Source organism: Excalfactoria chinensis, chromosome 1 (assembly GCF_039878825.1).
Source record: "Excalfactoria chinensis isolate bCotChi1 chromosome 1, bCotChi1.hap2, whole genome shotgun sequence".
Classification (NCBI taxonomy): Eukaryota; Metazoa; Chordata; class Aves; order Galliformes; family Phasianidae; genus Excalfactoria; species Excalfactoria chinensis.
Window position 1 is genome coordinate 5,754,351 of NC_092825.1, and position 16,783 is coordinate 5,771,133.

General features: G+C 45.2%; 1 protein-coding gene across 1 annotated transcript in view; it reads left to right on the forward strand.

The window, feature by feature from the left end:
• The first annotated feature begins 1,276 nt into the window (after window positions 1-1,276).
• CAMK1D (calcium/calmodulin dependent protein kinase ID) overlaps window positions 1,277-16,783 on the forward strand; it is a 213,770-nt gene continuing 198,263 nt past the window's right edge. Inside the window, exon 1 of the mRNA XM_072328983.1 lies at window positions 1,277-1,775. Coding sequence (XP_072185084.1) covers window positions 1,684-1,775 — 92 coding nt within the window. The 5' untranslated portion in view covers window positions 1,277-1,683. The remainder of the gene's footprint in view (window positions 1,776-16,783) is intronic.

The following is a 16,783-nucleotide window of genomic DNA, read 5'->3' on the forward strand; positions in this document are numbered from 1 at the left end:
GCTGGTGACATGACTGCATGGAAGGAAGGAGCACACAAGGCAGGGAATCCCTACAGACAGGAAAAGGCAGGGGATGTCAGGAGCAGAAGGAAAGTCTCATCTGCCTAAAGCACAACACGTAGGCATCCGCTGTGGGGAACCCCAAAAGTTTTAGGCTGCCGATGTGATAGCAATTGAATTAAAAGAGCGCACTAAGAAATACAGGAGCTGGCACACGCCTGGTTCTGCCCAGCAGAGGGTAGCATTGCCCGGACACCCCAACCTGCTAAGCGCTTTTCCCACTTTTATGCCTTCCCACAGCCACCGCAAGTCCCATTGGCACGGGGAGGGGCACAGATCCAGGGGAAGCTTGTAAATTCTTCATATGAACTAGGAAAATCGGCTTCCAAAGTTGGATTTTAGGGATCCAAGAATGTATTTGAAGTAATTTTGTGCGCGTTCGTATCTTTTTGTAAGCCCGTGTTATTGAGCCTTGTTAGAATTCATTTTCACGTGCCTCATTCGATGATCAGAGTTTGAGGTTTCTGACTCTCCTGCACCTGCCGCCAGCAAAGACCTCGCCTTCAGCTCCCAGTCAGGGGGAAGAAATGCACTTTTTGGTTCCTTACCCACCACCAGCAGCGCCCTGCGATGCGCGCTGTGCGCATCCCTCGGCCGTTTCCTCTGAGCGGAGATTTCTGCGCTGTCACGCCGGGGGATCCCGGCCCGCAGCCCCGCGTCGCTCCGCGCAATGTGGGCGCTGCGCCCCTTTTGCGCCCTCACTTTTACGGGGCAGGGTGGGCACCACCAACCGCGCAGCGCCCGACCGCACCGCACAGCGTGAGGCTTCTTTTTTTTTCCCCTGCTTTCCCTTTTAATTTTTTTTTTCCCCCTTGGCTTTCCCTCCCCTCCCGTTTGACGTGAGCGGTTTTGGTGCAATGCGAATTATCTTCAGTCATTCAGTCAGGAGGGGCAGCGCCAGGCAGCACAGCGGCGGCGGGGCTGCCTCCTCCTCCTCGTCCTCCTTCTTCTTCTCCTCCTCCTCCTCCTCCTCCTCCCATTGCCATAACAACCGCGCACAGCCGCTGCCGCCGGGGCCGCACCGCACCGCACCCGGAGGGCTCTGAGCGTCCCACGGGGGGCGAGGGGGGGGGGAATCCGTGCGGGTGAGGGGAGAGAATCGATGATCCTATAAAGAGAAAAAAAAAAAAAAAGAAAAAAAAGATTAAAAAAAAAAAAGATAAAAAGAGAAAGGAAGGGGGAAAAGGAAAAAGACAAAAAGAAAGGAAGGGAAAAGAAGAAAAAAAAAAAAGGGGGGGGAAAAAAAAAGGATTTTTCCCCCCGGGGTGTCCCTGTCGGTGAGGACAAAAGTGACCCCGAAGAGCGCTGCGCTCGAGGGTGCGGAAGGAAGTGGGGGGGGGACGTGGACGAGAGCTGAGGACACGGAGGAGGGGACAGGGAGGGAAGGCAGAGAAAGTTGGGACGAAATAGCCCAGGAAAAGTGGCACTCGAGGAGCGTGCCCGAGCGCGGAGGAAATAAAAGCGGCGGAGGGCAGGAAGTGTGAGGAGGAGGAGGAGGAAAAGAGAAAAAAAAAAGAAAGAAAGAAAAGAAACAGCAGCAGCTGCCGCCGAGGTAGAAGAGAAAGCAAAAGCCGCACGGCGGCGCGGAGCCGGCGGGCATCCGCGGGGTTGCGTGGAGCGGCCATGGCCCGGGAGAACGGAGACGGCGGCGGCTCTTGGAAGAAGCAGGCGGAGGACATCAAGAAGATCTTCGAGTTCAAGGAGACGCTGGGGACGTAAGTGGCGGGGATGCGCGGGGAGAATTGGGGCTGCGCGGTGCGGGATTTGCGCGGGGTGCGCAGCGGGATCGGCGCGGGTGAGCGCTGCGAGCATCTCGGCACGGGTGGGGAGTCGGGGTGGGATGGAAACGCGGGGAGAAGCAGAGCCGTGCGTTGGGCGGCGGAGTGGAAGGATGGCAACGGGGCAGGGGAAAAAAAAGGGGGGGAAAAAAGGGCAAAGAAACGAAAGAAAGAAAAAAGAAGGGGAGGGAAAAAAGAAGAAGGGAAAAAGGAAAAGAGAAAAGCCGTGGTTTGAAATATTGATAGAATGAGGAGGTGTAAATAAACGCGCTCTGACTCGCACGCTGCGCCCTGGCGCCGATGGCCGCTTCTATTCGCCGGCGGACGGGCAGAAATAATCGGAGTGGATTGGATGCGTTTCGCTGCGACGCTGAACTGTTGTTGGGGTTTATTCCTGTTATTTATAGCGGCGGGGCAGAAAGATTAGAAAAACGCTTGAGTTGTTTTTGTTGTGTTTTTTTTTTTCCTCCGAAGGCTCAGAATAAACATGCGCAGATGGTGGATGGGAGCAGGGTGCAGGATGCTGCTTTTTTGGCTGAGTGGAGTTTTCTTTTTGTTGTGTTTTTGCTTGCCGAGTGTTGTACTGGCCATTAAAGTTCTGTTGTGTGGGGAGTGCTGTTTGTGTCTGTGCCCCAATGACTTTCATGGCAACTTTGAGTGACTCTACACTCTGTACCCTTCATGCCACTTCCAAAGCACAGCTGAAGTTTCAGCTGAAAATAGTTTAGTTTCTTTCTGCTTCCAAGGGAGGGCTCTCTACAAACAGTATTTCTGGTTCCTGGGCTCACTGATTACCTCCAACGATCTGCAGGTGAGAACCAGGCTGCTCGCTTGGTGTGGATGTGGGCCACCCAGCTGCACTGTGATGATCACATAGTGTAGAGCTTGGCAAAATGCTGCCTTAGCCAATGGCACGAATGTCTGTCCAGAGCTTTGAAGATGCGGAATGCAGTGCAAGGGCTGAGTGCTGTGGGATGTTCTTGTCACTTTCATTGAGTTTTGCTGTCAGAATTTTGTGCTGCGAGAGATGTGTCCCTGCGCGTCACCTCTGGTGTGTGGTTCCCTTATGGAGCAAAAGGGCTTGGAGGAGGAAGCTCTTAGAGCTGGGAAATTCATTCGTTTGCCAGAGAAGCTGTGGGTGCCACATCCCTGGAGGTGCTCAAGGCTGGGTTGGATGGGCCCTGGGCAGCCTGAGCTGGTGGGGAGCACCCAGCTCATGGCAGGGGGTTGGGGCTGGAGGGGGATTTGAGGTCCCTTCCAACCCAAGCTGTTCTATGATTCTGTGACAGGACAGTTTTCTACACTTTCCATTATACAACATCATGTTATTTTCCTACTTGAGGTATAAAAAAAGCCATCAATCAGGGCTGACTTGTGCCGCTAAAGAGGTCTAGAAGCAGTTAATACTGTGGACTTGGTCCAAATCCCACTGTAAGTATAGGAGCAGTTGTAGGTCCCGAGGGTGGTACAGGTGATTCCAGTTCATAGCTGTGCCTGTTGGGATGGCTGTTGCAAATGTGATACAGTAACCACAGCCATTGAGTGCCTCCTGCTATTAAACACCATCTCAGCATCAAAGCTTGGTCAGCAAGGCCCTCATCCCTCACGATAGGACTTCTTTGATTTGTTGTTCTTTAAATTGAGCAACCTGCCTAGAAAGTTTCAGAGAATCCAAATAACTGGTCCTGTATAAAGAAAACGGAGCTGCTCTTTTCTGTGTCGTGGGCATGTTAATTCTGAGTGTATGTGCACTTTGCAGCCCACACATCGGTCGCCTTCTGGCTTTGCTTCCCAAGCTGCAGAGAGCAGCTGGGGGTCTGAAAGTGGGTGGTGGTTCTGTGTTCCCCTGTGCAGCACGTGTGGCTCTTCCCTGTGCTGCTGCCACTTACCAGGCTGGGAAGCCTGTTAAAAAAATTAGGCCATTCCTGTGCAAATCATTATAGGACTTCAGTCTCCACTGAAGCCAATGGAGCTGTGCTCATTGACTCCAGCAATGGATACACGGGAGCTCAAACGATAGGACAAACATGGATTTATTGGTAGGGGAAAAAAAAAAGAAAAGTAGGAATTAAGCTAAAGTCTAAATACCTTTAGAGCATCTGAATTCAGACGCTTTCCTCTGGCATTACTTAGCAGCAGGGATAAAATCTGCCTTTCTCCCTTCTGCACAGTGATGCTGAACCGTGTCGGACATGCTGTGGTCGATCCATCATTTAATAGGTTTTAGTGTAGCACGGATGGGGCTTGGGGGCGAGGAGCTGGAGGCTCAGTGAGGGGCATCAGATTGGTGTCAGTGCTGTGTTGGGCATCACTCTGCCTCCTTCCATCTTGGAATGCCGGAGCAACAAAGCAGCCCTTTTTCCTGGAACCCGTGCAGCAGTTGGAACTCAGTGAGATGAAATTAGTGACAGTAAAAAGAGAACCAAGCCGCCCAAACTGGGGCAAAAAAGTGAAAGAGAAACTTTAAAAATGTTTTATGTCAAGAGCATTGATATGTGAGCGTTTAATCTGTGTGTGTACTCTGATAACGGTTTGTTCTCTGAATGGAGCCTTTCCTTTGTATAAAAGGTTTTCTTCAGATCTTCAGCATGAGGAGAGATAAGACTGCTGTAATTATTAAAAAAGATCTTAACTTGCTTAATCATGAAATCATTTGTGCTTCAAGGAACCTCTAATGAATACCCAGTTCTCTTCTAGAGTGGAATTATGGCAGGCATCAATTATTTACATGTCCCTGTAGATCACGTCTGTCCATATTGCTACTGAAATAGGCATCCCAAACTGAACATCATCTCTGGGTGTAGGAAAGAGGCCTTTTGCAGCTGAAGAATCATTTATTTCAGTGGCTGAGGTCTGGGCTACTTGCTTTGCCCAGTGCTGATGGCCGTAGGGGTTTCCTGAAGACGTTATCGGCTCAGGTGGTACCCAACCCCAGGGCTGTGCAGCCCCCCGTAAGCACAGCTTTGTTTTATTTTCCCTTGGGAAATGGGAAGAGACTTTTGCAGGTACACTTCAGCTTCCTTGGTGGAAGTAGGAGTAGGAGATGGAGGAAAAGGTTTTGTCACCTCAAAGGGACTGTGGGGCACAGAGGGACGTGGTTAGTGGGTATGGTGGGGATGGGTTGATGGTTGGGCTTGGATGGTCCTAGTGGTATTGTCCTTGATGATTCAATGATTCTATTAAGATAGACATTAGAAAAAAGAGTGAGGAGGGGCAAAGCAAGCAGAGGTGGAACTAAAAAGAGGCAGGAAGCAGAAAAATAAAGGTGGGAAGGTTGAGAAACAGTAGATGTGCATTTATGATTCTCATCTCTTGGGTATCAGAATGCCAATGAACTACATTGGCAGTATTATGCGTGAAAATGTAACAGAAGAAACACGTGGATGATATGCTCATAAAATATGGTTCCACTCTGCAGTCTGTACAGGAAATTCTTCTTAAATGTCAACAGTTTCACCTGCTGTAGCTCAGCTCAGTTCCCAGGCCTGCCTGGAGAGCGGGATTGCTGCCCTGGCCCTTAGGAGATTCCAAGTTTCACAAGAGCGGGAATCTGATAAGAAGATGAATGGTCACTGAAATACTGTTTTCTCTCTGTGTTGAACTGACATTGTATGCAAGGCATTTCAAAAGTAAGATATTGACATTTTGAGAAGTAGTATTACTGTTATCCGTCAGCTGATCGTTTAGTCCATCTAACCGGATTGACCTCACTTTTCTAATATATGTCACCAGGGCTTAGTGACATTGGAGTAACGATGAAGTTATCTTGCTTAGGAAGGCTCTGCTTTAGTAACTGTGGAAATGCTGGTGTTGTCCATGAGTATACTACAGTGAAGTCCTTACAGCTCAGTAATGATAACATAGGGAGCTGCATGGATAGAGTCATAAGGTAGTAATAGGTGGGTGGGAAGACAAGCACGCTGTGATGATGTCTTCAGTACTTTTCTAAAGCATAGTTCAGAGAAAACTGTAGGTGGTTCTGTTTTTTGGTTTTGTTGTGTTTTTTCAGAGGCTCTACTGTTATCTCTACTATTCAGGTCTCACTGTCTTGAGTCGGTTCCGTATTCTTACATCACCTGCTGAACTCCTGATGCTCTCGTGTCTCTTACATGCATCCATAGGTGCTTGTTCCTGATGTGAAGCACAGTTGTTCAGTCCTGCCCTCACATCTATTTCTTCTCATTCACACATGCTCTGTCACAAGCAATCGTGCTCAGTCTTCTTAAATTTTGTTCCCTCACATCCTGCATCATGTTTTCCCCACATAGTCCCACACTGACACATAGGCTTCCATGAGCAGGTCTGCCTCATGGTCCCATCTGCTTTGCATGCTCAGAGCTTCATAGAGAACAAGGACATTGGAGGTGATATGTATCCTTTGTTCCTAACTCAGGCCAGCCATTCAGCTCTGCAGTCCTGGTGGTAGAGGTTCTCCATGTATTAGAGTTGTTGTGTAGAAGGGAGATGCTGAGAATACCCTTAGGCTCAAGGTCTGGTTGTGTCTATTCAAAGATCCTAGTGCTTGATCTAGAAGTTGGAAACCCTACCCATTGCAGGGGGTTGTAACTGATCTGTGAGGTCCAACACAAGCCATGCTATGGTTCTATGATTCTAGGATCTTCCCATCTTATCAGCTAAATATCAAAAATACCAATTATCATAATTAATGTCAGTGTGTTCAATACAACAAATCATCACTGCTTAGCTCTTTAACTTCAGGCATCATGCAAGTTACCCAATTGTTTTTCTTTTTTGATTTTGGAGATTATCAGGATTTAAACATCTTGCTATTTGTGCTTTGTCTCTATACCCCCTGTGAAGATGGAAGAGTGTTTGTCTGATTTCCATGTCTGTGCTGACATTACGAGCGACTTCTGCCTCTTTTTTATGACACCCTGGAGTGGCAGCAGTGACTGTTTCATTGTTTTCTCAGTTCAGTATTTTCCTAGTTTTTAACTACATTAAGAAAATGTTTCACAGTGAAAAATGTCTTAAGGGGAGAAAATACAGAGTCTCAAAGGGGGTGAGAGAGCTGGGATTGTTCATCTGGAGAAGAGGAGATTTGGGGGAGACCTTATGTTCTCTACAACTTCCTGCAAGGAGGTTGTGGTGAGGTGGGAGTCAGCTTCTGCTCTCGGGTAACAGCAATAGGATGAGAGGTAATGACCTCAAATTGCACCAGGAGAGATTCAGGATGGACATTAAGAACAATTTCTTCTAAGAAGAAGTGGTTGCCCAGGGAGGTGGTGGGGTCACTGTCCCTGAAGGTGTTAAAAAGAAGAGTGGATGTGGCACAGAGGGATGTGGCGATTAGGCATGGTGGGGGATGAATTGATGGCTGGACTGGATGATTGTAGTGATCTTATCCAAACTTAATGATTCTCTGATTCATGCAACTACGAAGGCAAGTGGCTCTCATCTCCTCCAGGATGAGTTGCTAGGAGAAATCCTTTTGTCATCTGAGAGCTCTCAGCCTCTTGCCCAAGATGGTACAGAGGAGGATGTTTCGTGGTCCCTTCAAATCTGTAAATCTGCAAATCTTACCAACAACTGCTCATGGAGTTCATGGTAACGACTGCTAAGAAATGGGTCACATCTCCAGGAGGAACAATAGCTGGGATCCAGGTCTGAATGTTTAACTGAACACTGTGGGACAGATAGGATATTTTATTTCGTAGAGGAAGCAGAAAATACTGAGATGGCTCCTGTGGGCTGGCATATTTGTTTTAACCTAAGGAATTGTCACTGCTATCATGTGATATAGTTTTACTATCCAGTGCTCCCAGAAGCATAAAAATTACTAGTCCCGCTATTTGCAGTGTGAATTGTAGTATTTTGTGATGTAGATTGTTGGTGTCTCTTTAAACATTACAGAAAATAGCAGGTTTGAACGCTCAGCTGAAATTGAAATGGGAGAAAAAGGAAAGCAAGATGGCCAACTGATTTAAAGGCAGATGGAGAGGGCTGCAGAAAAGTCTGCTGCCGTCAGTGAGAAGGGATTTCTGACAACTCTCCCAGGGTGCTTTGTGGGTGTGTTTTGGGTAGTGGATGCTTATTGGGGCAGCAGAGTAACATAAGGGTCCATTTCCAAGATTCTGAAATACTTTATAGCTTTCAGGAAGACATGTTATTGTGGGGCACCCAGTTTGCTGTGTTGTTTGGGTAGGGTTAGAATCGAGTGCTGGAGCTTTTTTGGCTTTTATTGGCTTTTGCACAGCATCATGGTCCTTGCCTGGCCCATGTCTAATATATTGGTTGCTCTGAAAGTAATGTCTCTATTTATTTCCATGGAGACTACAACAGATGCAAAGAGCATGGCAACGCTGTTGGATAAAGCAAGTTCTCAGCTGCAAAGCACTATTTTTCAACACAGCCACCACTATTAGCTGATTTGCAAGGATGAGCTGATTGAGACGCTTGTCATTTTGCCGTGTCACAGCTGTCTTTGGCCATCTGGACTTCCCATTCAAGTCACTGTTCTCACTGCAGAGACCTACTACCTCGCTGTGCTCACATCCACTCCATAAATGTTCAGCAGCCATCAATGAATGATAGGGGGTCCCATTTTTTCTGCACAGAGGAATTCAGTGACACGCCTTCTCTGCCATCTGTCACGTGGCAGCAAAATGTAATGGAGTATATTTGAGAAGGTTCAGACTCTACTGCCTGACTACCAACATCCAGCTCTGATGTCGTTGGCCAACATAATGAAACAGGAGGCATTACTTTTGGAGCAGCCTTTGTGTTATTGATACTGGTATCTTTTGCTGGCCATAGAGCCATCTGACATCCTAAACATGCAAGAAACAAAACTTAGAGGGACTGGAGACCTGTCAGGGCACATGGGCTGAACCTAGGCCTATGGAATCCTATAGTAATCCTTTATCCCGAGTTTATTCTTCCCAACACAGTCACAACACAGTGGGTGTGAGAGCCTTCTTCTCCACCATCTGGAGGAGCTTGTCTGCTTCCTTCACCCTCCATCTGCTTTAACACAGGAGATGAAATATCTCCTTACCCATTTTTCCTTCCTTTTTGCTTCTTTCTTTCACTACTTCTGTGTCTGACCTCAATTATTTCCATTGCCCCTTGCACGTGTTTCTGTGTACTATGTGCAGAATATTGGTTGGAGTTATTTAATCTTTTCAAGCATTGAAGGATGCAATTAATACTGAATAAAGTTGTATTGTTTTGGTTTGCCTGACAATAGCAAGCATCTATAATAGGTTCTGAACTTATTGCCAGTAATGACATTCACTTAAGTGGTGAGTCACAGTTTATATTCATGGTAACTTAATAGGACCTAATTTTATAGTCATTTCAGATAGCACGAAAACAAGTTGGGACTAAAGAGGTGCTGTTAGTAAACAGGTAATGAATGAAAGATGGGGAGAAAAAGTTCCTTGGGGCAGCAATCTGTCATTTTGGTTGGAATTGAAGGCACCTTGCATTTCAGTGCTTTTCTGTAAATAATAATTAAGAAAAATAGCAATAATTTGCAAACATATGTGTGTGATTGGGCTGTTCTGGAATGGCAAATAGCTCAGCAGTCAGAATATTTCTCTTTTATAGCAATCATGCTGTTCCCTAAAACCTTTCTATCAAATCTCAGCGCTGATGTGCTGCTGTGTTATCTGACTTGGCGGTTCCTATAATTTTCCGCAGAGTGTTGTGTCAATCATTTTTTTTTAAGAAGAAAACCATAAATAACAGAATGTTAATAAACTTCTCATGTCCGTTTGCTGATGTTTTCATGTTGAAAGCTGTGTGTGGAGTTTTGTGCCAGAATTACTCACCAAACAGATTGTGTGAGGTTAAAATAATGCTTTCTGGCAGATTTTTCTTGGCTGAATTAAAAAGCTGTTATTTATATATATATATGTATGTATGTATATGTATGTATATGTGCGTGTGTATCTATAACACTGACTTTGCTAAGAGAAACTCTCTCAATTCTGGTGTGTGCAGAGCAGCTGAGCACAGGGCTGGAGATCCTCTGTAACAACAGGTCACTGGTTTGGCTTCCCTTTTCCTTCATACACTGTAATCAAAAATACCAGCAGCTTTGGACTAATGGACTACAGAAGCACAGGGATGGTGGTACCTTTTTCAAGGCACAAAGGGGGAAGAAGTGAGTGAGAGAAAGCAGCTCAGCTGTATTGAGGGTTTCTTTTCATTTTTATTTGTGTTGTCATACATTCCCAATTTGAGCTCCACTCAACAGTTCCAGTCTCATTCTGGCTTCCAGGAAGGACAAAAGGAAGGCCCATTTAATGATGAAAATGAAGGTGAGAATTTACCATAAGCAGAAAGAGGGTGAAGCACAGCAGCCTCCATACCCCCATACCCTTTGTATTTGCACCCCTTCTGTTTGCCATGGGTTATACGCGTAATGCTCTCCCTGATTTGGGCTGGGTATCTGAAGATAGGTTTTTCAAGCCTCAGTGCCAGAAGTTTGGGAGTAACCTTGGATGCTCAGTTGTCAGAACACAAGCCCTAGGAACCTCACCCATACATGATGGGAGTGGAGCAAGGTCAGGAGATACAGAAAATGAGGGGTCTGAGATGTCCTTAGTTTCTGTGTTTCTTTTGAGGAGAGCCAGTTACTTACATCATATGTAAGAAGGATTAGCCTCCCCTGTTGTCAGCAGGGAGGTGTGAAGGTTTGCAGGTTTTCCTTGGAGCTTCCAACCAAGGAAGTTCTCCCACCCTCGGAGATATTTAAGGTCAGGTTGGATGGGGCTCTGAGTGCCCTGATCTAGCTCTAAGTGTCCCTGTTCATTGCAGGGGAGCTGGATCAGATGACCTTTAAGGGCCCCTTCCAACTCAAATGATTCTGTGGTTCTAAGGCTTTCTCAGTCACGGCAGGTGTCATACTTTGGATGATGACCCAGTACCATTCCATGCTGTGAAGCTTCTCTTTAGCGTTGGTGTTTTAGCTGAGGAGTATATTTGAAACTTGATGGAACGTGCTTTTGAGGAATGTGGCCTTCTGGCTCCTGCCAGCTGCATGATGGGTCACATACATGGCTGTTTCTTGGGGTAGTACAACATAAGTGAGTGGAGCCACTCATGTTTGATTTGGCAGGTTTGCAAAGACTGAAAAGCCAGGCTATATTTTAGGTTTAGACACTAACAAGAAAAATATGAAGGTTCAAAAATATCTATACATATATTTTATTGCTATGACTTCTACTGGCCTCAAAAGAGGTCAGACTCAGTTGTGATAGAAATACTACAAACAAGAGTAAAAGAGGGCTCATATCCAGAAGAACTTAAAATCCAAATAAATAAGACAAAATGCTAACATGACTTTGCTTTCAATGAGGCACTGCATCACTTGTAAGACGTGGAGCTGAATGTGAGCCTTAACCTCAGCCTTACGCAATGGATTGTCTTGCTTCTTTTGGCTTCTATCAGCAGAGCTTCTTCACAATGTATTGCTTTGCTTGTGAATCACCCAGGACCATCACAAATAATGAATTTTCGCTAGCCAAGGTTTGTAGCAGGCACTGAACATGCACAGGTACTTTATTGCTGTGTTGTTTCACAGATGCGTGGAGGAACTGAATTTTAAAGAGCTGCAGAAGACCTGTCTGTTTTGGGGGCAATATGAGATCACTCCAGTGTGTGTGCTGGCTCTTGGCAGTGGCATTTCCCACAGGCTGCTTGGGCATGTTGGTGATGGGTTGATGGTTGGACTAAATGATCCTAGTGGTCTTTTCTAACCTTAATTATTCTATTATTATTTTTTTTTCAGTCATTTTTTTGCCACTTGTATGCATTACAGGCCCAGGAGGGAGTCAGGCACCAAACCCAGACTCATTTCTATGGTCATGCCATTTCCTTTGTGATGGGGAAGGGTTCAAAAGAGGGAAACTTTTATACTGAAAACTGAAGAGTACCTGAAACAAAGACAAAGGCTGCGTCTTTTTTCCTTGAGGACATTTTGTAGCTGAGGCCTGAGATATCCAAAAGACTATTTAAAGCTCTGGGATCACCATGAGCCTCACACCTCTGCCTTAAAGGGATTTCCTGCTGTAGGGTGCTCAAGAGGCAGTATATTTGAGCAGAAAATCTGACACCATCAATCTTTTCCATGGGCTGATGATGACTGCGAAGCCACCACTTTCTCCTCTCATTCCAAACCACTGTGTTCTGATAGACCTTTTCTAGCATAATTACACAGCAACTTGAATTGTAGAGCAAACAAGCTTCCCCACAGACTGCTCTCAAATATAAAAAAGAACAATAAAATGAGCACGTGAAGGGGTATCCTAGAAGGGTGCTGCATGTGTACAACTTCCTACAGGGAGAAAATAGGGAAGCAAATAGCATGCAGCACGTTACTTGAGTTGTTTGACAAGCCATGGAATGATGCTTAGGTAAAAACATATATGGGATAAAATAGCCTGGTTGAATTACCCAGATACTGGGGCAAAAGAGGAATAAATCATAGAATCATTAGGGTGGAAAGGCCATTAATATCGTCCAGCCTAGCCATCAACCCATCCCCGCCATACACACTAAACTGCATCCCTCGGTGTCACATCTGCCCTTTCCTTGAACACCCCCAGTGCCAGTGACTCCGTGCCCTCCCTGGGCAGCCTGTGCCAATGCCTCACCACTCTTCCTGAGAGGAAATTTTCCCAAACATCAGAACAAAGGAGCTGTGTTGTGCCACAGGCTTAACTTACCGATTACGTTTTGTTTTTTATTCCCCAAGCAGGATGCTGTATGATTAGGAGGGTGGAAATGTAGAATGAGCTGAAAAAAGGAGCTGAATTGAGTTGAAATTAAACCCAACAGGTTCTTAAAAACGTGCGTGTTCAGGATATACAGGTTGTTAGGATTTGGACTTGATAATCCTTTGGGTCTCTTCCGACTTGGTATATTCTGTTACTCTATGATTCTGCTGCAGGAAGACTGGTGCTCTTAGTACATTAAGGTATATCTGAAGTAATTTAACTTCCTAATTTTCCTGGCAGAAGCCATATGAGTGTAATTTATATCACAGACATAAATCTTACTTTCTTAAGAGAGGGACCTTGAAAAAACCATCGGGGTTTTATATGCAAGGCTATTGAATGGTGGTTCTTTTTTTGGGTGTGTGTGTATGTGTGATGAATCTTGTATTTTATTTGAAAGAAAATCAATTGATGCCAGGCTTCCTGAGTGACAGCTGAGACAGTTTGTACTCAGAAAGCAAGCTGGTGCCCTTATGACACTGTTGAAGGAGAATATCAGGAATATGAGAGCATAGTCGCTCTGCACGCGAATGAAGCTGCACTGGGGGAAAGCCAAAAGGGAGAAGTTTAGGGGAAAGCATAGCATTGAGAGTTCAGCTATGGGTAAATGCCAAGACAGATATTTCTAAAGTGAGGTAGTTTTAAGCCTAATTGACATTCACAGACAACTAGCTGAATGTGCTTCTTCACGAGCTACACCAATGCAAAAATTAATGACTGCAGGTTCTTCATAGAGAGTAGCTTGTAATATGGGACTGATGCTTCGTTGTTGTCAATCAAGGACCACTAACATTGCCAGCTGCTTCAGCTGTTGCATCTCTACATTGTAGTTACGATGAAGGTGTTGGAGCCTTTTATACACATACAGATAGACAGAGTGATATACATACACATATTAAAATGCTATTTATGTAGTGATGTGCAGTGATACATAGTGATAGACAGTGCCGATTTCTTGCTGCACATCATATTGTTTGGCTTCATTAATAAATGCACAGCAAATGAACTGTGCCGTTTGGTGCAAACTGTTTAAGAGCATTGTGGAACATGGTTAATCTGCAGACTGAATTGTGCTTCTTGTTGGGGTTACATTGAGGTGAAGGCAGGAGAAGACTCATGCCTGCTTATATCTGATGGAGCCCATCTGTAAATTCAGTACAAGAATCTGTAGAGATGAGGGTAAGTTTCTACTTGGATACAAACTGGCTTTAGCTGGTTTCTAAATGCATTTGTTTGTGGAGTGTCTTCTTGACGCTTCTGAGGCTCTTCTAGTAGGTCATCTTAAATATTGGAAGAAGTAATGCTTGCTTTGCCCAGGCTTTTATAACAAGAACTGCTTGGAGTCCCAGCATTCATGTAGCTCATGAGCACAGCCAAGAAAGAAGTGAGGGTGATGGTACCTTCCTGGTGCCATGGTCACATCCTACAGGTGTACACAGCTGGGATGCACAGCTGGAAGACAGCATAGCTGAGGTCTTGTTTAGAGAATACGTCCTTCACACTACTCTCATTTCTCTATGTGTGTAGCATCTGGAGTCTGTTAGAGCTTTCTGGGTGCAAACTTGATTGTAGCACGTGGATGAACCAACAAATGCTGTACATGGTTTTAGCAGGTGTGTATCTCTGATGTCATTCAGCTCTGTGGATGGCCTGGTTGGTGCATCGTTGACCATGTTTAACTCACTCTGCACCACTGTCCTCTCTACAGCACGGTTAGGGCTGGCAAAGTCACGTTGGTTAGAAACTCACTAATGTCTATATACAGAGATCAATGAGACACTGGCACTGCTGCCTAGGGAAACTGTGGGTGTCCCATCCCTGGAGATATTCAAGGCCAGGTTGGATGGGGCCCTGGGCAGCCTGTGCTGGTGGGAAGCACTCAGCCCACAGCAGGGGTTGGGACTGGGTGGGCTTTAAGGTCCCCTCCAACCTAAGCCATTCCATGATTGCGTGATTATGATGTCAGGTGCATTAGTTTCTGCAATCAACTCCCTTTTCTCTATTATTTAAGCCATGTCACTGGTGACACAACAGTGGCTTTGGAGTTCTGGTACCTCAACTCTAAGTGTAAAGTATAGAAGGGAGGGAAGCTGATAGTAAAAACACTATTTAAAAACAAGCTTTTCCTTTGAAGAATGTCTTCCTAGAGGTCTCTGTGCATCAGTTTAGCTCTTCCAGTAGATTCCCTTGAAGTCAGGGGGTAGCACACAAAAGCACACCAGGCCTGTTTTGCTTCTGATATTCTCTTAAATCATTTGTAGCAGCGTGAAGTGACTGTAAAATTTTGCCTTTGATGTGCACAGCTTGGAGGTTTTCTACTGGGAGTCCAGAAAGGCCCATATTACTCAGCAGCAAGCTGGAAAGCAGCATTTTATGCTCCTTACACACAGGTTTCAAAAGGCAATATGAAACTACACTGCTGGAGAGAAGCAGGTTGCAGTTCCAGGCAGGAACAGGAAGGAGATGTGTCTGTCCTGTGGGGCAGTTTGCATCTCCTTCTAGCCCAGATGTGATACGAATTTACTTATTGAAATGATAGGTGTTAAAAAGACTCTTCCAAAAAGAAAGCAAAGAGATAGGGGACAAATACAAAGTACAAGAAGTTTTACTTCCTTTTCATTCCATAGAAGCTATAAATCAGCAAAGAATGCAGATGCATTTTTCTGCTGTCTTACGTTGTTAAAAAATCATCAATCTCAGATGGTTTGTGAGAGATAATTCACCAGGAACAATATCTAATAGAGCAATAAACAATTGCTGGGTGCCAGGTCAAATCCATGTGTCAGCAGCTGCTGAATTTGACTTAAGAGCTGTAAATGGAATCATAATTTCTTAATGAGATATATGAGAACAAAGAATCACAATGCTTGGAATAATCTGTCACGTCTCCATCAGTGAAGCTTAAGCAATTATGTGGTTTATTCAATGGTTTGACAAGGTAACGTGACAAAATCAATTTACAAAGCAGATGAATATAAATACGCAGTGGGTTGTTTTTGCTGGTTTTTCTTTTTTTACCCAGGAAAGTCATTCTCCAAGCTTTATGTCCTTTATCTTATCAATTCCTACCCAGTCTTCTGCTTTCAGGAGTGCTGGGATGAAGTCCTGCACGGTCCGCAGTGACGTTCACCAGATCATTTGTCACTTATTCACCTCCAGCCTAATGATACTGTCGTCTGGGCCACGGTAAAAATGAATGATGCATTGCTTTGGTATACAGTGTGAGTATGCTTTTCGCTCAGTGCTAAGGCTGTATTTTTCCTCGGTCCTTAAAGCAGCCTGGCTCTCAGCCCTTATTAACGCTTAATGTAAATCTTTTTGAATATTTTATTTGTTTGGCAGCAAAAGCAGCAGACATTTGGTGTGAGTTCCCTAGGAGCTAAGGAAGTGTAGTATACTGAATTGAGATATGATAGTCTATTTTAATACCAGACCTTCGTCATGTTGCAGTGAATGGGAACAGGGACAGATCCATCTCTATTCGTAGCCACGAGTATCTGCAGAAACCCACTACTAAGAACAGATAATAGGGACTGGGACATGAAATGCCATCCTCAGCAGCAGAATGGGGTGTCTGCTGTGAGTGCTGGCTGTGTTCCGGTGCTGTAGAAAGGTAATGCGGGGGAAGCCAGGCTGGGAGAGCATTAATAAAATGAAGGATTATGCTTTCTGGACTGTCAGCACAGCACTTTTGTCGGAATTGAAAAGATTAGGAGGAAGGGAGAAGCAAGGTGATATAACATCGTTCAAGAAGTGTGCAGATGTGGTACTGAGGGACATGGTGTAGTGGGCAATATTAATGGCATCTAGACAGTTGGACTGGTTGATTGTAGAGGTCTTCTCCAACCTTAATGATGCTATGAGTCTATATTGCCCAGAGAGGCTGTGGAGTCTCCTCTTGGTGCTGCTTGGATGAGGTCCTGGGCACCCAGCTCTGGGTGTCCCTGCTTGAGAAGGGGTTGGGCCAGATGGACCCAGGTGTCCTTGCCAACTTCAATTCCTTCGTGACTCCTTGAGTCTGTGTTTTGCTGCTAAGTGGGTGTTCAGTGCAACTGGCTTCTTTCAGATCATCTGAGTCTCCGGTCTGTAGGCGTTTTCTGGTCTTAACCCTTACTGCAGTCTTTGCCTTTCAGTGAGCTTGGGTAGCAAAGTGTTGTGCAACTGACACAAAAAAGATTATTTTTTCTTCATGGAAAA